Raw genomic sequence first — 23581 nt, 5'->3', positions numbered from 1 at the left:
GTGTTTTATTTTGCACAGGGTGGACCAAGTAAATTAGTGCAGAAGCATTTGTCTGGATTGTTCAATAGCATTGCTTCTTTTTACCATCCTTCAAATAATGGGCGCTGGCTGGTGAGTTTTTTGCATGTCAAGACAGTAACTTTGCCTTTAACATCAGCAAAATTGTCAAATGAGATGTGTTGATAGAGGCATTATGTGCTCTAATAGCCAGTTTGTATGGTGGTTGTATAATATTTTGAGGCTTTAACTTTCAAGTTGTCATCATACTGTGATGCAGTTTACTTCTATTCTGATATCAGGACCACAGCTAATGGGAATATCTTTTAAACATCTAAACTCTAAGTGCAGTTTAGAAATGCAAAACTAGACATCTAATTCACCTATCACTAAGAAAAGTGAATATAATAAAGCATCAGTCTTACTTGCGTAATGTAGGTAGAACTGGATACCCTTTCATATTCTTGATCTGTGATTTCCAAGCTACTAAAATCTGGTTTTGATTAACCAAAACCAAAAGGATTTTTATTGCATATCTAGTCTGATGAAGCCTGCCTTTTGCTGGTGTAGTCTTCTGCTAGAGAATGTAAGAATATTCCTGTGATAGCTGGTAGAAAATATAGATTTAAATGACTGGACTTGTCTAAGCAATGTCAAAGGAGCTGAGGAGCTGTCTGGTTCTAGAGTAGGATATTTGCTTACATGTGAATGAGCAGAGAATGCTCTCAGATGCCTTAATTACTGGTAAATAATCATGATTCTTGACTGTGTACTTAAACATATTTCTCATAACTTTTTTAACGTAAGGCATAGTGTTCACAGCATAATTTTTAACATTTTGTGTACTGAAGTTTAATGACTTTATGAACCTTGTATTTTAGAGTTCTTGTGAGTTTTCATGTATTGTAGCTGGGTAGCTTCAAAATACCAATTTGTTATTAATTGTGTGTTGAACAGTTAGCAGCTTGGGTTCTGCTACTGCCAAATAACTGAATAACATTTCTCGTATATTCAACAGAACAAACTGATGAAACTACTTCAGAGGTTACCCAGTGGTGTTGTCAGAAGGCTGCACCGTGAGCGCTACAAGAAAACAACCTGGTTAACTCCTGTGCCTGATAGTCATAAACTTACTGATCAGGATGTTACAGACTTTGTAGAATGCATTATTCAACCTGTTCTTCTAGCTATGTTTAGTAAAACTGGAAGTCTGGAGGCTGCTCAAGCTCTGCAGAACCTTGCACTGATGCGTCCTGAGTTAGTAATTCCACCTGTACTTGAGAAGTAAGTTCCCCACTCCCTTCCTAACAACAAATACTCAAAGTACTCAGATGACAAGCAATTTTCTTGCTGCAAATGAATACTTGCAGTGAGAGGAATTGTTAAAGTAAGGCTAATATGTAATACTGGGCAATCACCTGAGGGAGTGTGGGAGGACTATGTTTTCTGGTTTTGTTTGTTTATTTTTAAAACACCTGGCTAATCGTATAGTTCTGGGAGCTGTCAATAACTTGTGCAATATAGACCTCAGGTTGTTTACATTTTGGTTATCGTTTTGTCATTTTGATAAGGGGTGGATTGGTTTAAAAAGCAACTTTGTACTGTTTATTCATGAGCCACGTTGTGCCTTCTCATCTGCTTTCTGTTTGGGCCAAATACAAATGGTGGTATTGCATGTCTGTGTAGTGAGTGTGCTCTGTACTTCTGTTCTGTGTCAGAGTATGCATATTTCAGATTGTTTAAAATTAATGTTGTTGCTTTTGACTTCATAAGCAAATCGCTGCAGTATGTGTCCATATAAAATACTTGGTTTATAATATTGCTAATGCCTTGGTGCCTGAAATTCCAAAAAACTAACTCCTTCCTGCCCTTAGTGCTTTCCCTCAGTGCTGCCCCCAGATGGCTTTCTTCCTAGTCCCTGTCCATATTCCCCTTCCAGAGCAGTCCTTTACAACTTGTGTTGTAAAACCAGTGGAGAAATTAATTTGTCTTGAGAAAAACCCTTCCTGGGTTCCATACCTTACTGACTCAGCTGTTTATAAAATCTTGATAAATCTGCTCTTGCATGAAAATATTTCAAGCATAACATTTCTGACAAGGACAGCAGCAGACGTCAGTATTAGGTATGACTACTGTGTCTGTTTTGAGAGCAGACTGAACTTCTGCTCAGTAGATAAAGCTATCACTGGTATGTTTGCCTTGGCTACAATTCAGAATTCATTTTGTTGAGGAGATGTCGGTCCTTTGTGCTTGGATGTAGGGCAGGGGTAGCACTGACTCTTGTTTGAACTGTAGGAACTCTAGGAAGTTTTACGCAGTTTTCAGAAAAGTATGTAGTATAAAAAACAGGTTTAGAAATGCCAGTAACTTAAAGAGGTTTTAAAATTAAAAAAAAATGGCCTTTGTAACATTAAGCAATGTATCTTTCCACTGTTCAAAGGCAGTTGAGACAAGTTTTCATGCTTGTCACAAGAACTTTACACTTGTATATACATAGCTTGCATTAGTTCATGCAGGTGCTGCTAATAATGTAATGATAAAAGTTCTATAGGAAGAAATGCCCTTTTATTGCTAATCCACCATAAGTTCGTCCATAAAAGCTAAAACAAGAAGCAAGTCACAGTTTTGAATCTAAAAGTCCATGGAGTTACTCATTTCCATGCCACAACTGCCAACAAATTACTTGATCCTGAATTTGTGGAAGCAGCACTTTCTAATAAAGCAATGTTAAGTTCATTTAAGAAAAGATTGCCAAAAACAGTTCTGAACCATTAATAAGCCTTTTTTTCCTTGCAGAAAGTTTGTACCCTTACTGTAGAAAACAATATATTCACTTTTCTTTGAAAGCTTCATAAACAGTGTTGGTCCTAATATGATTGTTCTTGAACCTTGTAGAACATATCCTGCACTTGAGACATTGACAGAACCTCATCAGCTCACCGCTACTTTAAGCTGTGTAATTGGAGTAGCTCGTAGTCTTGTATCTGGGGGGAAGTGGTTTCCTGAAGGGCCAACACACATGCTACCTCTGCTGATGAGAGCGTTGCCTGGGGTGGATCCAAATGACTTCAGCAAATGCATGGTGAGTGTACAGATCTTACCTCCTTTTAGAATATAGTTAGCTAATTGGTTTGCTCTGAAGGCTCTCATGAAAGCAAGTAAAACCTCATGTTTTGTTTTGTTTTTTTTTTAATTAATTAGATACTCCAAAACCTGTAGCAAATATTCCTTGCCTCTAAACATAAATAGAATTACTTGTTATTTATTAGTAGGTTTTTGCTAAATTAGGTCCCAGAAACCCACACCTTCAGGAATGAATTTTCATTGAGTGTTCAAGCAATTTAAACATAAGTCTTTTTTAACTTCAAAATTCAGCACAAAATAAGTGTTGCTTTGCACTTATTTTTATTACAGAAAATAGTTTTTTGTATAGTTCCAACTTCATCCAGCTTTCTATCTGAAATCAGAAATAATTATTGAAGTTTTGGGGTGGATTTTTTTTAATGTAATGATTTGCTTTACCTGCCATATTTTAATTGGGAAAGTTTTTTAATGTGTAGAATGCAGTAGCATTTATTAAAGAGCTGTTTGCAACTCTCAACAGATTACATTCCAGTTTATTGCAACGTTTTCTACTTTGGTGCCTTTAGTAGATTGTTCATCTGTGTTGCAAGAAAGGGATGATCTCACAGAGGTAAGAGCACTGCGTAGTTATAAAACAAAACCGTAACCTACAGATTTCATCTTATTTTCTAGCAATGTCATTTTTGTCTTCAGAACTGTGATGTGTTTGCTACAATCTTTTTGCATGTATTGCAGTTTTGTTTAACGTACCTTCACAAAAATACTAAAGCTTATGGATAACGTTTGCTTCTGGTCAGTGACATAAAGCTGACATCAGCATATGAGTTGGAACACATTCTTAGCACTGCTTATTAGTGACAGATTGTTGTAGAGATGTGTTAAATTCAAACAGTTTCATATTTTTATGTCAGAACTCAGCTGTGGAAGGCTATGTGCAGTATAAAATGACTCAGAGCTCACCCTGTTTTGAGTAGGACGTTGGACAGGATGGTCTCCAGAAGTCACTTGCCAACTAAATTTTTCTGAGACTAATAGAATAGCATCTTTGTTAGTGTTACATTTTTGAGAATTCTTATCGCTATAAAACTTTAGCCATTAAGTGAGGGAGGGAAGACAGGTGACTACAGGATTGTTATAAGATGCACATCATTTCTAATTCAAAACTAGTCCAACTTAGAGTAGGTTAAAAGGTAACTAATTGGTTGTCTAGGAGACTGGGAGGAATTTGTTGTTGAAAACATAAGTGTAAAAAATAATGGGATGTCCCTTCTGTTTGTATTTGTTTTTCAGAAAGCTAGCGCACTCTTGAACTTCTAAAGGCTGTTTTCCTAGTTTGGGAAACTATTTCAAAATACCTGCACCTCTTTAAAGTGCTCCTGCAGTCATGCTTCTCTTTTCCGAGTATGATGTTGTTGCTCTCACTTCAGATGCTTCTTAATCTCTTCTGATTAAGAAATAACAACATCATTAGACAAGTGTTTTTCTGCTTTTGATCTAACAGTTCAAACGCAGATGGTGAAACTATATCTGGCAAGCTATAAATGGGGCAGCACCAGTGCTCCATGGTAGTTGGAACTGCCATGCAGAATATCTTGTCCACTGCTAGGAGATGCTTGTAGTTCACAGAACAGCTAATAGGTGCCTATTTTTTCACAAACCTACTGGAGTTAAGTTGATTTTCTTGACTTGGGGCTGCAGCACTTAAACTAGCAGAAGAGTTTGTATGATGAATGAGTAATGTAAATATGTTAGCAGAGCCAAGTCTGCCACCACAGCTGGCACACTGGCATGCTGCTGGAGAGGAAGATCAGTAGTAAGGCTAAAGGTTGTATCTATGGAGACAGACCCTGGTTTCAGCCTGAGAGGTTATTTGGCTAAAGATCAAGGCCAGGAAGTTTGATAGCACAGTGTAAAGAAAACACAATAATTGTTTCATGTGACGTACTTGAGACTATGCAAATTCTGTTTGGTGGGAAATGTAGTGTGGTCTATATCAACTAAAATTTGGAAGTGTTCTTGAAGTAATTAGTGTAGGAAATACACTTGATATTATGCGTCTCTAGGAAGAGCTAACCTTCTGTGCTTCTTTTGCATTGGAAAATTGTAGGTAGAAAGAGAATTGTGCTCTGCAACTGCTGAATTTGAGGATTTTGTACTACAGTTTATGGATAGGTAAGTAAGCTAAGGAAAGGTGAAAGCTTGGCATGAAAACTTTTATACAACTTCCTCGTTCTGATTGCTAAAATTGCACTTCATGTATTTTTGTAGGTGTTTTGGACTTATAGAGAGCAGCACGCTAGAACAAACCAGAGAGGAGACTGAAACAGAGAAGATGACTCATCTAGAGAGTTTAGTTGAATTAGGTCTCTCTTCTACTTTCAGTACAATCCTTACTCAGTGTTCAAAAGATATATTTAAGGTATGTAAAACGTGGGGCTTTTCATCCAACTTTAAGGCTTAAGTTTGTTTTGAATTGCTGGTATGTTCTGGTTCTTCCTTCCTGCGTTGTCCTGTTGTGAACTTCCATGCTTTAGCAAGGAAGGAGCTGGGAGAAAAGTTTAGGGCTTCATGTAAATTTATGGTTTCATATGCATTAATGCAGAGCTCTGAAGTACTTGATGGAGAGGAATCCATGTTTTTACATGGATGGATACATTCCTTGTAGGTTGGGTTAACACTTTATTCCATTTAGATCTATACTACATTTAGTATGTATTTGGATATGTTGCTTTGTACATTTTGACATTTGCATTGGACACTTAAGTACGATTTTGGTTGGAATCTTCTCATTAACACGTTGTAAGTTAATTTTTTGTTGTCATTAAAGACTTGTGTTTTTTTCCCGATTGCCAGTAACTATTATAATAATGAACAAACTTCACCGTGTATAATTCAACTTGACTTGCAAGATGGTAATGAGCCTCCTTAAAATATGCTGACTACTTAAATAGCTATTTCCCTATTTATTTGTTAACTAGGGAATGTTTTGGCTTTACTTTGCTTTCACATGTGAAAAAGTAAAGTTTTCCTTTAATCAGTTTGTGACTTGTTCAGGGAAAACTGTTTTTCTCTGTAGTTTCTCAGAAGCGTTCCCAAGCTTTCATCAGTCAATGCAATGTATCTGACCCTTTTTCCCCAAAGTGAACATTTTAGAAGTAGTTTGCCTCTCCAGCTGAAGGCTGGATGTCCCGCTATGTTATCTGTTAAAGCACTCTGTGTGTGCACTTCTAAACTTACGGAGGGCCTGGGGGAAAGAATATAAACATTCTCCTTTTTTTTTTTTTTAAAAAAAAAAAAATCTCCATCTTTTTTATTAATTTTAGGTTGCCTTGGAGAAGGTTTTCAACTTCGCCATTTCAAATATATTTGAGACAAGAGTTGCTGGTCGTATGGTTGCTGATATGTGTCGAGCTGCAGTAAAAGTGAGAGAATGCTCCATTTTCACTTGATTTTTAATTTAAAAAACAAAACAAATGAGACAAATCAAAGCCAAAAAGCTCATGCCTCTACTCAAATAAAATCTTTGTCTTAGAAATACAGGGTGTTCCTAATACCATAAAAATGGGTGGTTGCGTATAGGAAATGTTTCAAGAGGTTAATTGACAAAGTAGTTTTCTTAATTGCATTTATGTTAAATTCAATATTTAAGATTATTTATTAGAATTTTTTTTTTCAGTTTGTACCCTGAATTTCATTCTTGCATCTTTTTTTTAAACTGGTTGTTTATGATGCTGTTTCCAGTGTCGCCCTGAGGAATCCTTGAAGCTGTTTGTACCGCACTGCTGCAGTGTCATAACTCACCTTACAGTCAGTAAGTTTATAAGATTTTTCATATTTGCTTTGTTTTGACTTGGCTTTCATTAAGCATGAAAGTAATACTGAAATTTTCCATGTTTTCTGATAAATTCATCTTATTACGATGAATTCATTTTAATATTAATAAGATGAATTTATGAATAATATTAATAGGAGATATTTCTGTTCATTATTTCTTAGGAAAAATTATAAATGCAACAACTATTTATGTGTAATTTCAAGGCAGAAATTTCTCAAGCTACAAGAACACGGTTCTTTAAAAAAAAAATCTGCCTGTTACAAGTGTATCCAGACAAGTGTATCCAGACATTCCTGAATTACTCAAAGTATTCATGTTTTTAGTTTAACTATAACAAATTTCACTTGGTTGCGGATGAAGTGAGTTGGAATTTTGTAATAGAAGTGTTGGAGTAAACTTCTTGGATGCAAGTATCTGGTTTATAATGTAATTTGTTTGGAAAACTTCACTGCACTGTAGTTACAGCAATGCTTAATTGCTTGTTCCTCTAGATGATGATGTATTACGTGACGAAGAATTAGATAAGGAGCTACTTTGGAATCTTCAGCTTTTGTCAGAGGTATTGCAAAGAATATTCTCCTCGTACATGTATGTCATTAAATCTTATTTAATGATCCTGAAAGAAGAAATTAATAAATTCTAATTGTTGTTAAGCTATCTGTTAATTGTTAAAATTTAAACAATTGTTAAACTAATTGTTGCATGAATTATGTTGCATAACTTTCTTTCTTCTCTAACTTTAAATGGGACATAAGTGGATGTTGCTTCAAGAAAATAAACATATGGTCTGTATGTGGAATAAAATTAAAGCATTTATTGCAATGAGTTGTTGAGGTGGAGAGAACGAAGAGGGATCAATACAGGGAAAAAGTATCTTCTGGTAAAGATAAACTTCTTGAAATGTATCTCACTGTGTGCAAGTAATGCTAGAAAATCTTGAATGAGATGAAGAGGGGAAGTATATCAGTTCCTATGTGTTACACTATTCAATAGTGGTAGAAGTGGTAGTTCATGTGTAAACTCTGGTATGAATTTGGTGTGATTTACAGAATGAAAGCTGGTACAGGATCACTTGCACAGTGTAATCCTCTCTCTAGTCCTCTAGAATAAAATCCATTCTGTTTACCTTAAATGTTTATGTTTCCTATTAGATCACTCGAGTGGATGGAAAGAAGTTGCTACCGTACAGGGAGCAGCTTGGGAAGATTCTGCAGCGAACCCTACATTTAACCTGTAAGCAGGGTTACATTCTGTCTTGTAACCTACTGCATCATCTTCTTCGTTCTGCTACACTTATCTACCCCACAGAGTACTGCAGTGTGCCAGGTGGCTTTGACAAGCCTCTTTCTGAATACTTTCCTATCAAGGCAAGGATTTTCATTTACTTAGGATTAGAGGATTTGACTTTCTTTTTAAAAAACAATCATACACAATATTACTTGTTTTCACTCTGAGATTTCTGAACATAGGTAGCAGCAATGGAAAGTGTAATTGAAAGATGCTTTAAGCTATTAAATGTATAGCAAATATCCATTTACTTAATTATATTGATAGTAAAACATGAATACTGACTGTTTTGAGTAGTTATGTAGCATGATGTGTTAGTTTAATGGTGTGCATTTTACAGTGATTGCATGGTTATGATAAGGTAATACAAAGCAAGAGTGTCTGTTCATGTTTCATAATTTGTAATGTATGATGCATTTGGTTGAGACCCTAGTCAATGAAGTGCAGTGGTGTAAACTGTTAAATTTAAGTGAACAGCAAAACTCTCCTGTTTATCTCCAAACATAAGTATCCAGTCACAGGAATCATTATTGCACTGGGATGAACTTAATCTTTCATCTGCTTCTGTGGATGAGAGCTTTAGCCTTTCCTTCGTTCTTTTTGTATAAATGTGATCATCAGATATAACAAGTAATGCTGGGTACATGCAAAAGTGAGTACATCTTTGCAAAATAGTTGCAAAAAAGGAGATAACGGTACTTTCCAGGAATTTACAAGAATTTTTCTGGATTTATATCCAGCCAAAGGAATAACAAAGTTGTATTTCAGTTAGACCAGTACAGTCCTTTGCCTTTTAGTCCTTTCAGGTATGTGTTATGTTCCAGGTATATGCAGACAATGTACTAGATTTGGAAGTTCTATTCAGTTTTATTGTGTTTTTTTTTTTTTCTCCAGAATTGTCCTGATAACTGCTTTACAGCAGTAGCTAGTTCTTGTTTTTCATTAATAGTAAACACTTAAAAAAAAAAAAAAAAAAAAAAGCTTAAAAATTTGGTTAATAGGAAATGTCTTTATTTAATATAGGACTGGGGTAAACCAGGTGACCTGTGGAATTTGGACATCCAGTGGCATGTACCTTCAGATGAGGAAATAAACTTTGCTTTTTATTTGCTGGATACTTTTCTACAGCCTGAGCTCGCCAGACTAGAACAATATGCAACTGGAAAACTAGAAATGTCCAGGTTAGTGGTAATATGTCATATGGAGAAGGTGCATTTATCCCCTCATGTCTGTTTTGCCTAGTTATTGCCAGTTGTGGTGGTGGTACAAAGGTTAAGGAGCAGAACAGCATAATGTTACGCTGTCTTCTGGGACTATTTCAAGTATCTTTCCAAGTTTTTTATCTTTCAAAGAGCATTTAGGTTGGAAGTGCATTTCATAAAATGGATACTGGATTATTTTGAACAGAAATACTCTTAGAACAGGAATACTCCTATAAAAAATTCTGAGGATACTTTACGTTGGTGTAAAAATTCTTCTGTTCAGGAAGTTCTTTTAATGCATACCACAGGTGTAATTTTCGTTTATTTATTTTTAATTATAAAATTAAACTGTTTAAATTGAACTTTAAATTAAATGTTTAATTTTAGTCAGCAAGAAAAGAATCTTCCTCTAGACTCTATCCTTAGTACAACCATTTGTCTTTCCTAAGGTATGAAATGGGCCACAGAACTGATTTGGCTTGGAAATCTACTTGCTTCCTTATTACAAGTTAAAGGATTTGCAGGGACAATGTGTCCCTGCAAAAAAGTGGTAGTGTACTAATCAAGGAGGCAACACAGAGTCAGTGGCATGAACAAAGGGGAAAGGAGGCAAGAATACCTTTAACCAATCTTGTTAAACTTCATTAACATGAAACCATGGCTTCATAGGACAATTTTGTAAGCACAAGATAATCGTTAGTGTAGTATGTGCTGAAGCTTTTACAATTAGTTAAATCAATTAGTTAAAGCCGGTTACAAGCAGTAAATATCAAGATTTTTTTTCTCGTTTCAAGGGTAAGAGTTTAATAGTATAAATCATTGGATGTTTGACACGACATCCTGTGTCATGCTGTGAAGTGCTGCCCTGCATGAAGCAGGTTGTATCGAACTAGTAAATATTTTTGTCCTACCAAGGCCTCACACTGCTTTATATCTGAAAAAGGCAATGCTCGATAAATTAATGTCACCAAACTGCAATCACAATATGTGCTTCAACTAAAAGAAAGGCTTTGTTTCCTATTCAGGTCTTTAGTTTGTGTGTTTTTCTTTTGCTTTCTTCCTTTTCTCTGTGACACGTTGTATATAAAACTGTTAATTTGTAGTATTTGGGGTAAAGCTGACTGTTTTGGAATTGGTGTATCTGTTTATGCTGAAGTTTCCTTTACTGCTGCAGAATTTAAAATCTCCAAAACAAGATTTTTAGAAAACAAAGTTGAGTGTTAGAGCTCAGTGATCAAATTAGATTGCAAAAAAACAGTTTGCTTTCTGTAGTTCACCCTCTTGTGTTTGATACAGCTAAAGAAAAAATCAGCTTTTATATATTATTTTAAAAAATATGGTTTATTGTTTGTATATTTTCAAGCATTTAAGGTAACAGTTGAAGTAATCATGTTTTCTTCTTTGTTTAAGAGATGATGTGCAACAGTGTCTTGCCATAGTGCATAACTGCTTGATTGGTTCTGGGAATGTTCTGCCTCCTCTAAAAGGAGAAAGGGTAGCTCATCTGTAAGTAAAAATAATTTATATATCACAAATATCTTTATCAATTAAATTACTTCATACCTTTTTTCCCCTCTGTTTTCTATTGCTATTATCACCCAACAGTTTCCTGTAACTTTTCCTGTAGCTCTTGTAACTTTTTTTTTTTTAAGGAATAACTTCCTTTACTATTATAAAGATGCAGAAATTTGAAATGTGGCTTACAGAAACTGGAGTACTTAAAACGTGAAATAAGTTTTAGGGTTTTTTTGTGCAAGACTATGCAAATGTTTTAAAGTATGTGACAGCATTGTGTTGCTGATACTATTTTACATGAAGTAAATGGAAGTTAGGGATTTGCTTGTGGGTTTCTCTCCTTCAAAGGAAGCCGTCAAATTGTAATATGCTGTCATCTTAATCATGTTTTTATCACCCTGAACAAATACATAAACATTCTGAACTAAACTTCTTTCCAGCTGTGTTCTTAGTTTATAATAGGAAATAAATCCTGTTTGAATGTTCATACCGTGTGAATAGTGTCAGAAAAGAACTTGGCTACTGGTGCTAGTATACAGTAGAGCTCTAGCAAAAATGCTCAAGTGAATTTGCATTTTGGAAGTAACAAGAACTTTGTTGCATCGCAGTAGTTTGGCTTTAAAACAGTCTTATTTAATAGATTGCTGCTTAAGTGTTAACTTGTTTGAGAAAGCGTGATGAAATATTGTTAGAGGCAACTGCGAGTTTAAGTATTTCTGTATTTATTTCTATATATCATCATTTGAAATACAGAGGGTTTGGCTTGTGTTAAAGTCTATATTTGGTGACTGGTAATTTGTTTCTGAATTGTATTTCTCTCCCCCACCACCACGTTCTGGCTGCTAGAAGTACCAAGGAGCATTGATCCAGTCTCAAATGCATTAGTTCAGGTGCTGTGAGCTCTTTGTGCAGGGTGAGAGATATCTTCTGTGTGTACTTTTAGAGTGTTGGTTAAGCTGGAGAGCTCAACCATTACTACTGGCTACCACTAAGAATTGTAGGCAAGTCATCTTTTAGTTGAAGAGGCAATGTGGGGCGTTCAGGCTGATTTAGGAATATCATCTAGAATAAGGACTCGAACACCTTTCAGTAGGTGTTGACTGTTCCCGTACCAGCAGTATGTGGCTGGTCAATATTGGGGAAAATGCGGGACCGGTGTTAGCATTGCTTCTTGATTCAGTCTGAATCATGCCTTAACCTTAGACTGTCTCTGGTTTTGTTTTTGATGTGGATTGCTTAGGATCGTCTCTTATATTTTGGGGCAGGGTCTGTAAATGCTTAACGTACAGGTTAGAACATTAGCTTATAATCAACTTCTGAATGATTTCAATGCTTAGGGAAGATCTGTTTCATGCAGTTAGTTATCTGTTTTGCCTTATTAAGTATATGCAATCTAGGTGAGAGCATGCTAAAATCAATTTGTGACAAAAGAAATCAAAATCCTACTTTTCTTGCATGATCTGCATTATAACACGTAATAGTTCATTCTAGTAAATGTCCATAGAGCTTCAGAATCCACCATTATTTGTTCTTTGGACAGACTTTCTGCTTCTGCCCACTCTGGGTAGGTCTTGCATCCAAACTTCTTCTTATGTCAAAGCTTTTTAAAACTGTAATTAATTTATCTTCTCAGTCACTTTATACAGGACACTGGAATTAACCAACTCAAATCAAATGAGTTTTGTTTAATAAGCTTCAGCTTATTTGTATGATTCGAATTATCACAAATGGAACGTATTTCTTTTAAAGGAGGAAATCTGGGGTAAGAAAAGTGGACTTGTGCACGATTGATTATGTTCTTATTAAAAAGCAATATGAAACAGATTCCTGTGAATGCTGTTTTCTATCCCGTATGTCTGTATGATAATATCCAATTTGAACATAGGAGGTGTCTTTTGCTGAACTTGTTGCTGGAATAGAAAAGGTTTGATTTTAATTGCAATGGTATTGTGAGTTCCTGGGATGTTTTTTGGTTAAGATAGCAGTTGTTTATAGTGGGAACTGGCTTGGGAGTGCAGTGGAAACGCACATAAAGCAGAGATCTGAAACCGAAGGGCATTTATTGACAGGGACTACACCAGTTACCCAGAGCGCTTACTTTGCGAGCTCTGCGGGCACAGTTACCACTTAACACCAGTGGTGCTGATACTTGCTGTCGTGTGGCAGTATAGGAATACTTTGAATGCAGGTATTGGTAAATGGTTTGATGTGTTGAATTAGATGATCTTTAAAGTCCTTTCCAAATACTTTTTTTAAGTAATTCATGTTTGAAACAATCTAGTGTGGGAGATGTCGTGTGAGAATACCTCTGTGCCAGTGACCTGTAGCTGATGACATGCGATGCAATGCAGCATTGTTGTTTGTGCTGACTTTAAGGTAGAGCTGAACAGGTGTAACTGGTAGATTTTCCTCCATCTTGATATCTGATGATAAGGATTCCTGAAAATTATTGCCAGACAAAACAGATGATGTATATCTATTCCTTCTAACCCTCCAGCTGACTTACTGAAGGAAGAAAAGTCATATTGATGGGAGGGTTTGAACCTCAGCAGAAGAAATACAGGGATGGAGTGCACATTTTGACTCTCTGTGTAGCAGGATGATGAACTAGATGGGATGGTTCAGTTAGTATCTCTCTGCAGGCTGTTCCAACTACTAAAATGCTTTTTCCCTTGAATGTATTTTCTGTTTTCATGTTTGACAAGTAACTGATGCCAAAGTACTTTCAGAACCTGTTTTGGGGGCTCTGTTCTCAGCCTTGGGTAGGGGACAGCAGAGGATGACAGTGGCAGGAATAAGGGAGAAAGGGGCTGCTCCTGCCCCACAGGCTGCAGCAGCAGTGATGTCTCATGGGACCTAGTTATCAGCTCATCCTTTTATCAGCTCATCCTTTTGTGGCTAGGCTTGGTTCTCCTCCCTGCTTTTCCTGATTAGGTGTGCATTCTGCTTCCTTAGCAAATACAAAGATTTGATTTTAATAGTTTTTTTCCTAAGGTACACTGATACCTTTGCCTTTTGTAGGCAGGTATGTTTTGTCAAAATGTGTCTGGCTGCTATATTTCAGTTCTCTCAGTCTTGTGTTGCTGATGTTTGTAAGCAGCATCATGAATTTTAACTGACGTAATTAGATCATTATTATGATTGTCAGTTAAATGAGTGGCTGGTATGAAGCAAGATGACTTCACTGGTTGAGGAATTATTTTTTTAGCTTAACTAATACAGAAATCTGATAATGAAAATTATATATTGTCCATATGTCACAGCTGTTACAAGCTAGCTAAATGCTTGCTTCGTTACTGCACTTCATTATTGCTTGTTGTAATTAACTTATGTCGTTACATAAAATTCTCATACTTTAGATGTGAGTTTTTTTTCTGTTGTTTCAGTGGTGTGGCATTTCGTTTGCTTGATGGATGACTTTTAACTCACAGTATTACATAAATGTGGTAGTCCCTGAGGGGGCTGAGAATAGAAGCTCGATGTTTTGTGGAAGTTTTGGTGGAAGGATTGAATCCAGCTTGAAGTCCTTCTGCTTAAGAAAAAGCAAATTGCAGCTATGAATACACAAAACTGCTTTCCACTAACATTATAAGTATTTGCTACTGGTGATTTTTAGCTGCTTAATTCTTTTGAGGTTGCTTCTAGAACAAGAAATAGCTGTTGCAAATATAAGGCCTCTCTAGTAATATGTGGACAGAATTCCGTTCTCCTGCAGTTGTACTGTTAAAATATGATTCTTTTTGTTTGATTGTAGATGATGTACCACAATTCATTGACATTCATTTATGAAAATGTCTGTTGCACTGCCCACTTCTAGAAACTTTTCATCTTGAAAAGTTTTCTATGGAAAGTCATTTGGTCTATTTCTCTAGAGTTTTACAGGTTCTGTGTTCCCTAATGTCAAACAGCTGAGAATATCCAATAATTTAATGGATAATCCAAAATGTTAACATTCTTTAATATTTCTCCTTGTCAAGAAGAGCCTTTGTTTCGTATCTCAGCGGTTTGTGTGTGTTTGTTGAAAATAGATTTGTTTCTTCAATGGTTAACATACAGAGCTTTTTGTTTGTTTTTTCTTCACATTAAAAAAGCTTTGTTTTCTTCATTTACATTGCTCAATAAAATGCTGGTTGGAGTAAAGATTGAAAAACTTCTGTGTATCTACAAGTGTATACATTGGCTTGAGCCTTCTGGAATCTCCTGTTGGTCTAGCTTAATATTTTCACACCGATTCATTAGTTTTTCTTCTTTTTAATCTTTCAATGACTGTTAGTCTTTGAACTGAAAAATACTGTTGTGTTTTTTTAACTGAAAGCCACTGTTGTGTTTTTTTAACTGATGACCACAGCTGCTGTGAAGTGCTTAAAGAGTGATAGCAAAGTTTAGTGAACCTGATTGTAAATGGCTTAGATTTCACAATGCTCCAGCTTTTTCTGAGACCAAGTATTTCCTGTGTGTAGCTTGTGTGTAGTTTTCTCCCATTTTGCCCAAGCTTGGGAGTAGAGTTCCTGTGTTTTATACACAAGTTACCTAAATCGTTTACATCCTTCTGAAAATCCCATTGTAGTTTAATTTAAACAATACCTCACACTATTTTAAATGCGTTACTGTGAACACCACTGTTTTAAGTGTTACTTTGAGCATTTTGTATGTGAGCAGGTATTCAGGAAGATTATAGGTAACTTAGTAGAAAACAAATTTGTGCACAATCCCCGCACAAGCACATAACCCAAACTTGTTAGGACTGGAAAGGGCAGTTAATATTCAGTAGGAAATGGAACTGTAATGACTGTCTCTTAGTGCTGACTTCTTATTTCTTAGCCTGTAGGGATCAAGAAACATACCTCCCTTTAAACTTTATCTGTTTTGGAGGATGAATGAAGTCCCTTCAGAAGTTCTGCATATAAGAGATTAATAGAAAACAAAGTCATGAATCTGTAAGGTGTGTGTATATGATTTATTCCATGTAATTCTGCAAGGAAGAAAGGAGATAAGGGAGGATGCAAGGAGCAATCCTTTAGGGTGGCATGAGCGTTGTTTGGAGCTGAACAAGGCGATCAGAGCTGTGGTGAATCAGCCTGTCACAGTTAGAGACAAAAGATTACTCATTTCTTTTCCATGCCTGCAGAAACACAGTGTGGTGCTTGCCCTGCTGCATGGGGTGTGGGGGTACACGTAAAACTTCTGTGTGCTATCTGCACTTTTCCGTAAGGGACTGCTGTAACTGTAAATCATGGCCATGGCCTTTTGTTGGAATGACTCTAATTGTGTGCAAGCAGAGATTTTTCAAATGCAAAGAACAGAGCTTTCTGAGGTTGGGAGATCTTTTGCTGATGTTCAGCTAAGGTCCCATTCATTTCTCTTGCTTGCAGCCTGACTATTACAGAAGTAATCTTTAGCAGCTGGTGTAGGGAAGCAAAAACAGAGTCACTCAAAGGACTTCCAAATTTTCCCCGCCTCTTACATACAGCTTGGTTAGGTAGGATGCTGTATTGCTCTTTTCTTGCTGAAGATGTGGGTAGGAGCTTGTTAAATGTCCTTTCACTGAAGGTGTTCAGGTCAAGGATAAGACCGCTTCTTTTAAATGTGTGAGGATGTGACATCGTATGCTGAGGGGCAGGGCTAGCTAACCTCTCTTGGCATCTCCAGGAAACTTCCCAGCTCTGCTGGGGGAGCTGCACACAGAAAAGGGGACAGTTACTCCTCCACGGTGAGTAACCCTGTTTTCTCCTTGTTCACCTTCCCGCTGTTGTCTTATAATCTCTGATGTCAAAATAGGTTGTTGCAGCTCTTGATCTAATCTCGAACGTGGCGCTGTTTTTTTGGCTTTGGGGTTTTCCTTTCTATTAAAAACTTTGCTCTGCAATTGGTTCAGCAGAGCAATGCTGAAAGTTTTGTTTGTTTCTGAAAAGCTGTATCTTATTACTGAAGTCCTACTTATGTAATGAGGAATATGCGCACAAACACTTGAATGAAGTGCTCTGTAAAATGTCTGGGAGTTGAAAAAACATGGGGCAGCAATTTTCTCAAATCAAGACGTTTTTGGCTTTGCACTGTGGTGAATAAGGAATTCTTTGGAGTTCTGTTTAATTGGAATTTCTGTTCTAGCAATAATTATTGATACTCTGCTCCTAAGTTTTCTTGGCAATTTGTGTTGGATGCTGTTGCTGCAGAACAAAGCACAGTATGATTTGTACCTTGCATGAAGTATTGAAAATCTCTCTGTCAGTATTGACTACAGTTACGAAAAACATCCGAGGTTGTTTCCTTTTGTATGTCCTAAGCTGTTTTTCTCTGGCTCAGTGGCTGACGCTTAAAATGCAGAGTACTGGTAGCATGGATCTTAGTTGTGGGCCAGCCAGAGAGCTTTGCTGCATCTTGAACACGGTATTTTCATCCTGTTAGTAGCCCTGCTGAAATACGTGGTTCTGCCTGGGGAGCGATGTCATGGTGAGTGTGAGGACAGCCCCAGGCTAGCTGGTGGTTACAGGAGGCTGTGTTGGCATGTTCTTGGTCTGTTCAGGAACCTGAAGGGTAGAGAGATCTTGGAGTGTTGTTCTTCCTTTTGTTTTAATATTAGAGATTTGGTTCAGGACTTGGCTAGCTGGCAAAGAACACCTGAGTGCGTTTTGCTGGGAATGGGAAGGAACCACCACAACTTGTAATCTCTATAGCCCACCTGAGGGAAAACTGGTCAATTACACTTCAATTTTCCGTGCTGCCTAATGGATAGGAAAGCCGTGCATGAGCTTAATTTGTGCATTCGTATGAGGAAAAACTGTTTAAGGGTAAAAATACATTTAAGTGCTTAGAGAAAAATGCTGCTATGAGCTCCTTTACCAATCAACGTATCCAGCATACTATACAAAAATAATTGTTTAATGTTTAACTTCCTGGCATTGTTGAATTTATCTGTTGTATTTCTTTTTTTAAAGTAGTAGTATTTGGGGTGGGAAGGTTCTCTCCCTTCCCACGTTAATTTCAGAATTCTCTCTTTTCTGTATCTTTCCTAACTTGAAAGATCTGATCTCAGGGAAATTCCTAACAAACATTTTTCTAAGTCAATCACGTAGGTGATTCTAAAAAAGCAAGTTTATGAGACCACAAAAGCTTTATAAATATTTATTTGGGGACAAAATGCTGGTTTCATGTTGGACATTTTGCAAATTCTGAACAGTTAAAAATGATAACTTCACCTCTTTATGCCCAAATCAATTAAGAAAAAGACATTTCATTTGACTTTTGCTGTTGATATGACTGTTATGAGGTCTGAGAAGTCAGTTTGTTTAATTTTTGGTTGCAAGACATTTAGATTTGCACCCGTTCATATAATCAGCATGGTAATTGTAGCAATTGTGCTTTAATGTGTTGATTTTTACAGAAGAAACTATTTATTTATTTTTTGAGTTCTGACAGAAGTTTGCAGTTGCCTGAAGTCTGAGAGCTTATTTTAGTGTCTGGTAGGGTGTGCTCAGATGTAGAATCAGTTGTTTTTTCATGTGTTACTTAGCACCTGTAATAGGAGTAGAACATTACTTCAAATAGCTTTCTGTTTGCTCTGTTGATGCAATTTTATATGGAAATTTACTTTTCTAGAGATTTCTTGCCGATACTATTTGTTTATTACAACTGTACAGTATTTCTTGTTCCTGACTTTCTTTCCAAAGCACACTGGAATATTTTTTCATTGAGAGTTTGAATTTGCCTACAGTAATATTTTGGGTGGAGAGAAGGCACTTCAAAAAAAAAAAAAAAAAAAAAAAAAGATATGTCTTTTTAAATTCATTAGTATATAATGTCTGGATCTATATTTTATGAATGGTTATCTGTAAAGCTAATTGAAAAGACCTCAAAATTGATTTAACTTTTTTAAACTAATAAGTTTGACCCAAATCCTGGAAAAAAAAATCACTTTATTTTGGAATCGTTATTAATAATGAACTTCATATAACAGTAAGTATCAGTCCTGTAGATAATGGGCACTTTTTAAAAAAAAAAAAAAAAAAAACTTCATAAAGAAGGAACCAAAGTCAGAAAAGCTTCAGTTTAACTTGTCAGGGAAGGATTCTGTTTCAACCATTTACCCTTCAGCCACCAAATTAATCTGTTTCCTTGCCAGAGACAGCTAGCAGCCATGCTTGTTTTGATGAGTGTGTTCATAGGCTTGGCAGTGAGGAAAAATCTGTGGCTATTTAACAAAACTGATGAAATTTTGTTAAATGAGAAATCAAGGTTCTGAGTTCTAGGTATCCTTATGGTGTGTACTTGTCTCTGACAAGTTTTGACATGTAAGTAGTGTTGGTCGATAAATGTTAGAGAACTGAAGCGTACTGTTAAGAAACCCAAACCTCTTCAGCGCTACCAGCATGAATTATTAAATTAAATTGTTAAAACGAATTAAACATCAATAAAGTTCACATAGTCGGTGATTTTTCCTACTGTGTAGTGATGCCTGGTATGTTTTCATGCAGGGTACCAAGTCTGGTGTCTTTGGAAGAGACAAAGCTGTACACTGGTGTTGAATACGGTAAGTAGAACCAAATTTTGTTCAGAGAGGTTGTAAGAGTTGTTTTGCTTCTTCTTTATTTTGCAACACAGACAACAGTGAAAACTGTATGTTCTTACTGTAGAGCGTAATTTTGATTATTCTCTTTACCCTAAAGGGTTTTTTTGGGCCAACACAGAAATTTTTGTGCATATGTCATTTGCATCTTCAGCTATGGTAAAGATACAGATATGAAACAGAAATACTACAAAATTGGAGTTTTCTTGGGTTGTTCACAAAAGGAATGTTCCTATTAAGATAGTAGTAGTTGGCATAGAAGAAAGCATCAGATAGTCTTCAAACATACTGGAAGGGCAGAAGTGGAAACAGAGTACTTGAAGACCAAAGGGTCAGTCACCTCATCTGGCCCATGTACAACACTTAATAGGCATGTTTTAATGACAGAGGATTAGTTAAGTCTAATTCCTGAGAGTCCTAAAAATGCAAAGTTTTGGAGATAAAGTAGTTTATGTTTTGAAGTCTGTCCTCAGGCTTTATTGTGCATATTCTTCACCAACTTCCAAGTGAAAAAGGGAAGCTTAAAAAAAAGAGCTGAGGCACAAAGTAACTGCTTGTCAGGTGATTGAATGTTTTTAGGTGCTTTTACGCTTTTAAAATCAGATCAGTTGATTTTTCAATCAGGGAGTTCGCAGCCATATAATGTGTAACAGAATGTGCTTTAATTGAGTGATCCTTTATAGCAATTTGACACTATTTAAAACTTTCTGATGAATTTTCTTGTATCGTTTAGCCTGGGTTTTACTTTTGTAATTTTTTTTTTTATGTTGAGAATGTCTGTTCCTCCATTCATTGAAAGGGAATAAATCCCCATTCTTTTACTGGTGGAATCACTTGAAATGTAAAATCTATATTCTGATGGCTTTCTCTTTTACCCTACTTAGTGTTCACTCCGAAATTTTCATACGGTTAATACTCTGCCATATTCTGTGTTTAAAAATTAAACCAACTATCAAGGCAGAGAAAGAAGGTGTTACAGTCTGTACCACAGCTTCTGAATAGTCTGCTCTGGCTTTCTACTGGTTTGTTTATTTTTATGTTGCTTTTTTCTAATAAAGAATATGTTTAACTTTGTACAGATTTATCGAGAGAGAATTATCGAGAAACAATTGCAAGGGTTACAAGGAAATTGCTGCGTAAGTATAACCATTCCTTCTTTATGTACAAAGCACTGTATGTTTGTCTTTTAAGTATAACTGTAGAGATGAGAAACTTGTTTGATTTACTTTGCCTGTAATTCTTAAATTTAAGCTTATTTTAAAATTCTGTGAAGTGGTAGGTTAACTGTTGGACTTGGTGATCTTAGAGATCTTTTCCAACCTAAATGAATCTATAATTCTGTGAAAACTGTTTATTTTTAAAGCTAGTTTCCAATCTGATGATATATAATTTTTCTTCCTATTGCAGGCTATATACTTGATAATTCAGAAGATGATACCAAGTCTTTATTTCTAATAATAAAGGTATGTTTATAATTAGTAGTACTTAACATATGACATAGCTTATGTTTTTCAAGATAATTCTATGTCATTTTTTTATTTCCACAGATTATAAGTGATGTTTTACAGTTCCAAGGATCTCACAAGCATGAGTTTGATTCACGATGGAAAAGCTTTAATTTAGTGAAAAAATCAATGGAGAACAGGGTCAGTAATTTTTATTTGTAAAGAAATGTGTGCGTGGGGGGGAAATAGTTCCTAATGCTCAGGAAGACTTTTTTCTTATTTTCTTTACAGTACTAATTGGTTTTTATGATTCTGTCATATAATTTCTTGATAAGAATATTTTTTTCCAGTGCTTCTGTACCTTTATTTGGAAACCTTATACTTAGCAGTTTTAAATTGTAGTAACCCCCCAGTTAGCATCCTTGAACCAAAATCTGAAACTTTTGGCATGGCGATCTGTTCTGGTTCTTGTTTACTCAGTCATGTTTGTGACCAGAGCTTTCTTTTGCTTATGAAGGAACTTGTTTCCATAGTAATAGGCAAATTAAAATAAGTAAAGAAAAAAAAAACTATACCTGGGGAAAAAAATAACCAAGGGTTTGTGCAAATTTCTACATCAAATTTGCCTGGTTCTAGAAGAGAGTACCTGGGGAGAATGCAGTCAGTACAGATTGCTAATACGGATATTGAAATCTAAACCCAGTTATGTATTTGCTTACAGCTTCAAGGAAAGAAGCAGCATATCAGAGCTTTGCTGATAGACAGAGTTATGTTGCAGCATGAGGTAATACTTTCACTTAAGTCTTCACCAACTACTTCGCTAGAAAAGCTTGTTATATTGACATTTAATAAAAAGTGCAGTAATTCTGCACTAGTGTTTCTTCTACATTTTTAAATTGCAAAAATAAAATCTGTCCTTTATTTGTGTTTTTAATGCAATTTAGTTGAGAACGCTAACAATGGAAGGCTGTGAATATAAAACCTCTCACCAGGAGATGATCAGAGATCTGTTGTGTTTGTCCACAAGTTCATATGGTCAGGTAAGGAACAACCCCTTTTTAAACTGAAATATTTGGTGCTGGGATTTTTTTTAAGTGTTTCAAGTTCCATTTTCAGGACCTTTATTTTTCAGTTTATTTCCATGTCAACATGAAACATGAAAATAATTATTTCATTTCTATTAGTTACCAGTTTGGTCGTACCTTTTACTTCAAATATAGCCCCTTTGTCAAATAAATAACTTAAATGTGTGGGCTGACTGCCAGTTGAGGCTACTTTTTTTTTGGACTTTATTTCCAGATTTCTAAAACAGTAATTCAACAAATAATTACAGTTAAAAATATATCAGGTTGAGGTTTTTAGGTGTGATATTCCCAATATGATTAATACATCTGTATGGGGTGCTAAATCTATTTTTAAGAATTAGGCTGCCACCATATCTACTTCCTAAAAATACACAAAACAAGTGTGCCTGGTGGTTACACTGTGAACTCTTAGCCCTATGGGAATGCCATGGTTATATAAATTCAATTCAATCCACAGTGTTTAAAGGCTCTTCTGTCAACTGCATCTGTTATGCTGTTTGTTGTTTGCTTTTAAAACGATCTTAAAAGTGCAGTGACAGGTTTTGGCAATACAAAGAACTTTCTTTAACCTTGTGGCTATTCTCAAATAAATGTTAAAGTATGTTTTTAGAAGCAGCGGTGATTGAGGGTGAGGGGAAGCACATTATTTAAAATTATTTAAAACCTTCTACAAATAATGTGTTTCTACACACATTAATTGCATAAACTCTGTGCTTAAGTTAAGCAACACCATCGTTACCCATTTATTTTGTACTGTATATATTTTTGGTTCAGAATACTTCCTAGTAATGTCTGTCTTCACACAGGTCAGAAGTAAAGCTCAGCAAGCATTCTTCACAGCTCTGGGAACATATAATTTCTGTTGCAGGGATATCATTCCCTTGGTTTTGGAGTTCTTGCGTCCAGACCGGCAAGATGTCACTCAACAGCAATTTAAAGTACTGTCACATTAACTTTGGTTCATGTCTTTTGAAAGTGTATTTACAGACGATTTTTTAATGATCGAAGCATGGTTTGCTTGTTTATCAGCATGACTCTTAAATTTTCATGGCATATAGTTTATGCATGACTAATATGAGGAATATTTTAGATGAAATGAGTTGTCAAAAGAAGCTTTGTGTTTATGTATGCTCCTCATTTCATTGACTGTTCAGGTATTACTAAAGTGTATGGTAACACCTCTTTTTCGTGGAAGTTGAGAAGCTATAGTCCAAAGCAGTAGGACTCATTAAGGAGTTCAATCAGCTGTAAGAGTATAAATGGGTAACTTGAACTGGACATAATGCTGATGACCTAAAAATGTTTTAGTAAAATCAGATGGGTTTTATTGTTAAGCAGTAGGTAATTATTGATGCTGTCAGGCCTGGAAATGGTGCTGATCAATCAGAAGGCAATCTAAACATCCAAGTGTTCCCTTCATGGCCAGGAAAGCATCATGTTCCCTTCCTTGTCCTCCCTGTCACATTCAGGAGTTGATCATATCATGTCTGGTAGTTATCTGCGTCTTGTTCCATGGCATAACTTCAGGTCTGGTCCTGGTCATCAGCCTCACAATTTACCTGCAGCCC

The 23581-nt window shown here is 36.0% G+C and overlaps 1 protein-coding gene across 3 annotated transcripts in view; it reads left to right on the top strand.

The window, feature by feature from the left end:
* The window catches only part of PSME4 (proteasome activator subunit 4), a 63888-nt gene that overhangs the window by 20877 nt on the left and 19430 nt on the right, over positions 1 to 23581 (top strand). For all 3 annotated transcript variants that reach the window (XM_068675202.1, XM_068675201.1, XM_068675200.1), the window contains 19 exons: positions 19 to 111; positions 1016 to 1281; positions 2893 to 3079; positions 3602 to 3691; positions 5189 to 5253; positions 5350 to 5500; positions 6405 to 6503; positions 6823 to 6892; positions 7408 to 7475; positions 8068 to 8283; positions 9227 to 9384; positions 10816 to 10911; positions 19392 to 19447; positions 20563 to 20619; positions 20891 to 20946; positions 21031 to 21129; positions 21650 to 21712; positions 21873 to 21968; positions 22820 to 22951. In XM_068675202.1, the coding sequence (XP_068531303.1) occupies positions 19 to 111; positions 1016 to 1281; positions 2893 to 3079; positions 3602 to 3691; positions 5189 to 5253; positions 5350 to 5500; positions 6405 to 6503; positions 6823 to 6892; positions 7408 to 7475; positions 8068 to 8283; positions 9227 to 9384; positions 10816 to 10911; positions 19392 to 19447; positions 20563 to 20619; positions 20891 to 20946; positions 21031 to 21129; positions 21650 to 21712; positions 21873 to 21968; positions 22820 to 22951 (2118 nt within the window). The remainder of the gene's footprint in view (positions 1 to 18; positions 112 to 1015; positions 1282 to 2892; positions 3080 to 3601; positions 3692 to 5188; positions 5254 to 5349; positions 5501 to 6404; positions 6504 to 6822; positions 6893 to 7407; positions 7476 to 8067; positions 8284 to 9226; positions 9385 to 10815; positions 10912 to 19391; positions 19448 to 20562; positions 20620 to 20890; positions 20947 to 21030; positions 21130 to 21649; positions 21713 to 21872; positions 21969 to 22819; positions 22952 to 23581) is intronic.

Source organism: Anas acuta, chromosome 3 (genome assembly GCF_963932015.1).
Source record: "Anas acuta chromosome 3, bAnaAcu1.1, whole genome shotgun sequence".
Lineage (NCBI taxonomy): Eukaryota > Metazoa > Chordata > Aves > Anseriformes > Anatidae > Anas > Anas acuta.
Note: the sequence above shows the minus strand (reverse complement) of the source record. Positions and strands in the feature narration are given on the sequence as shown.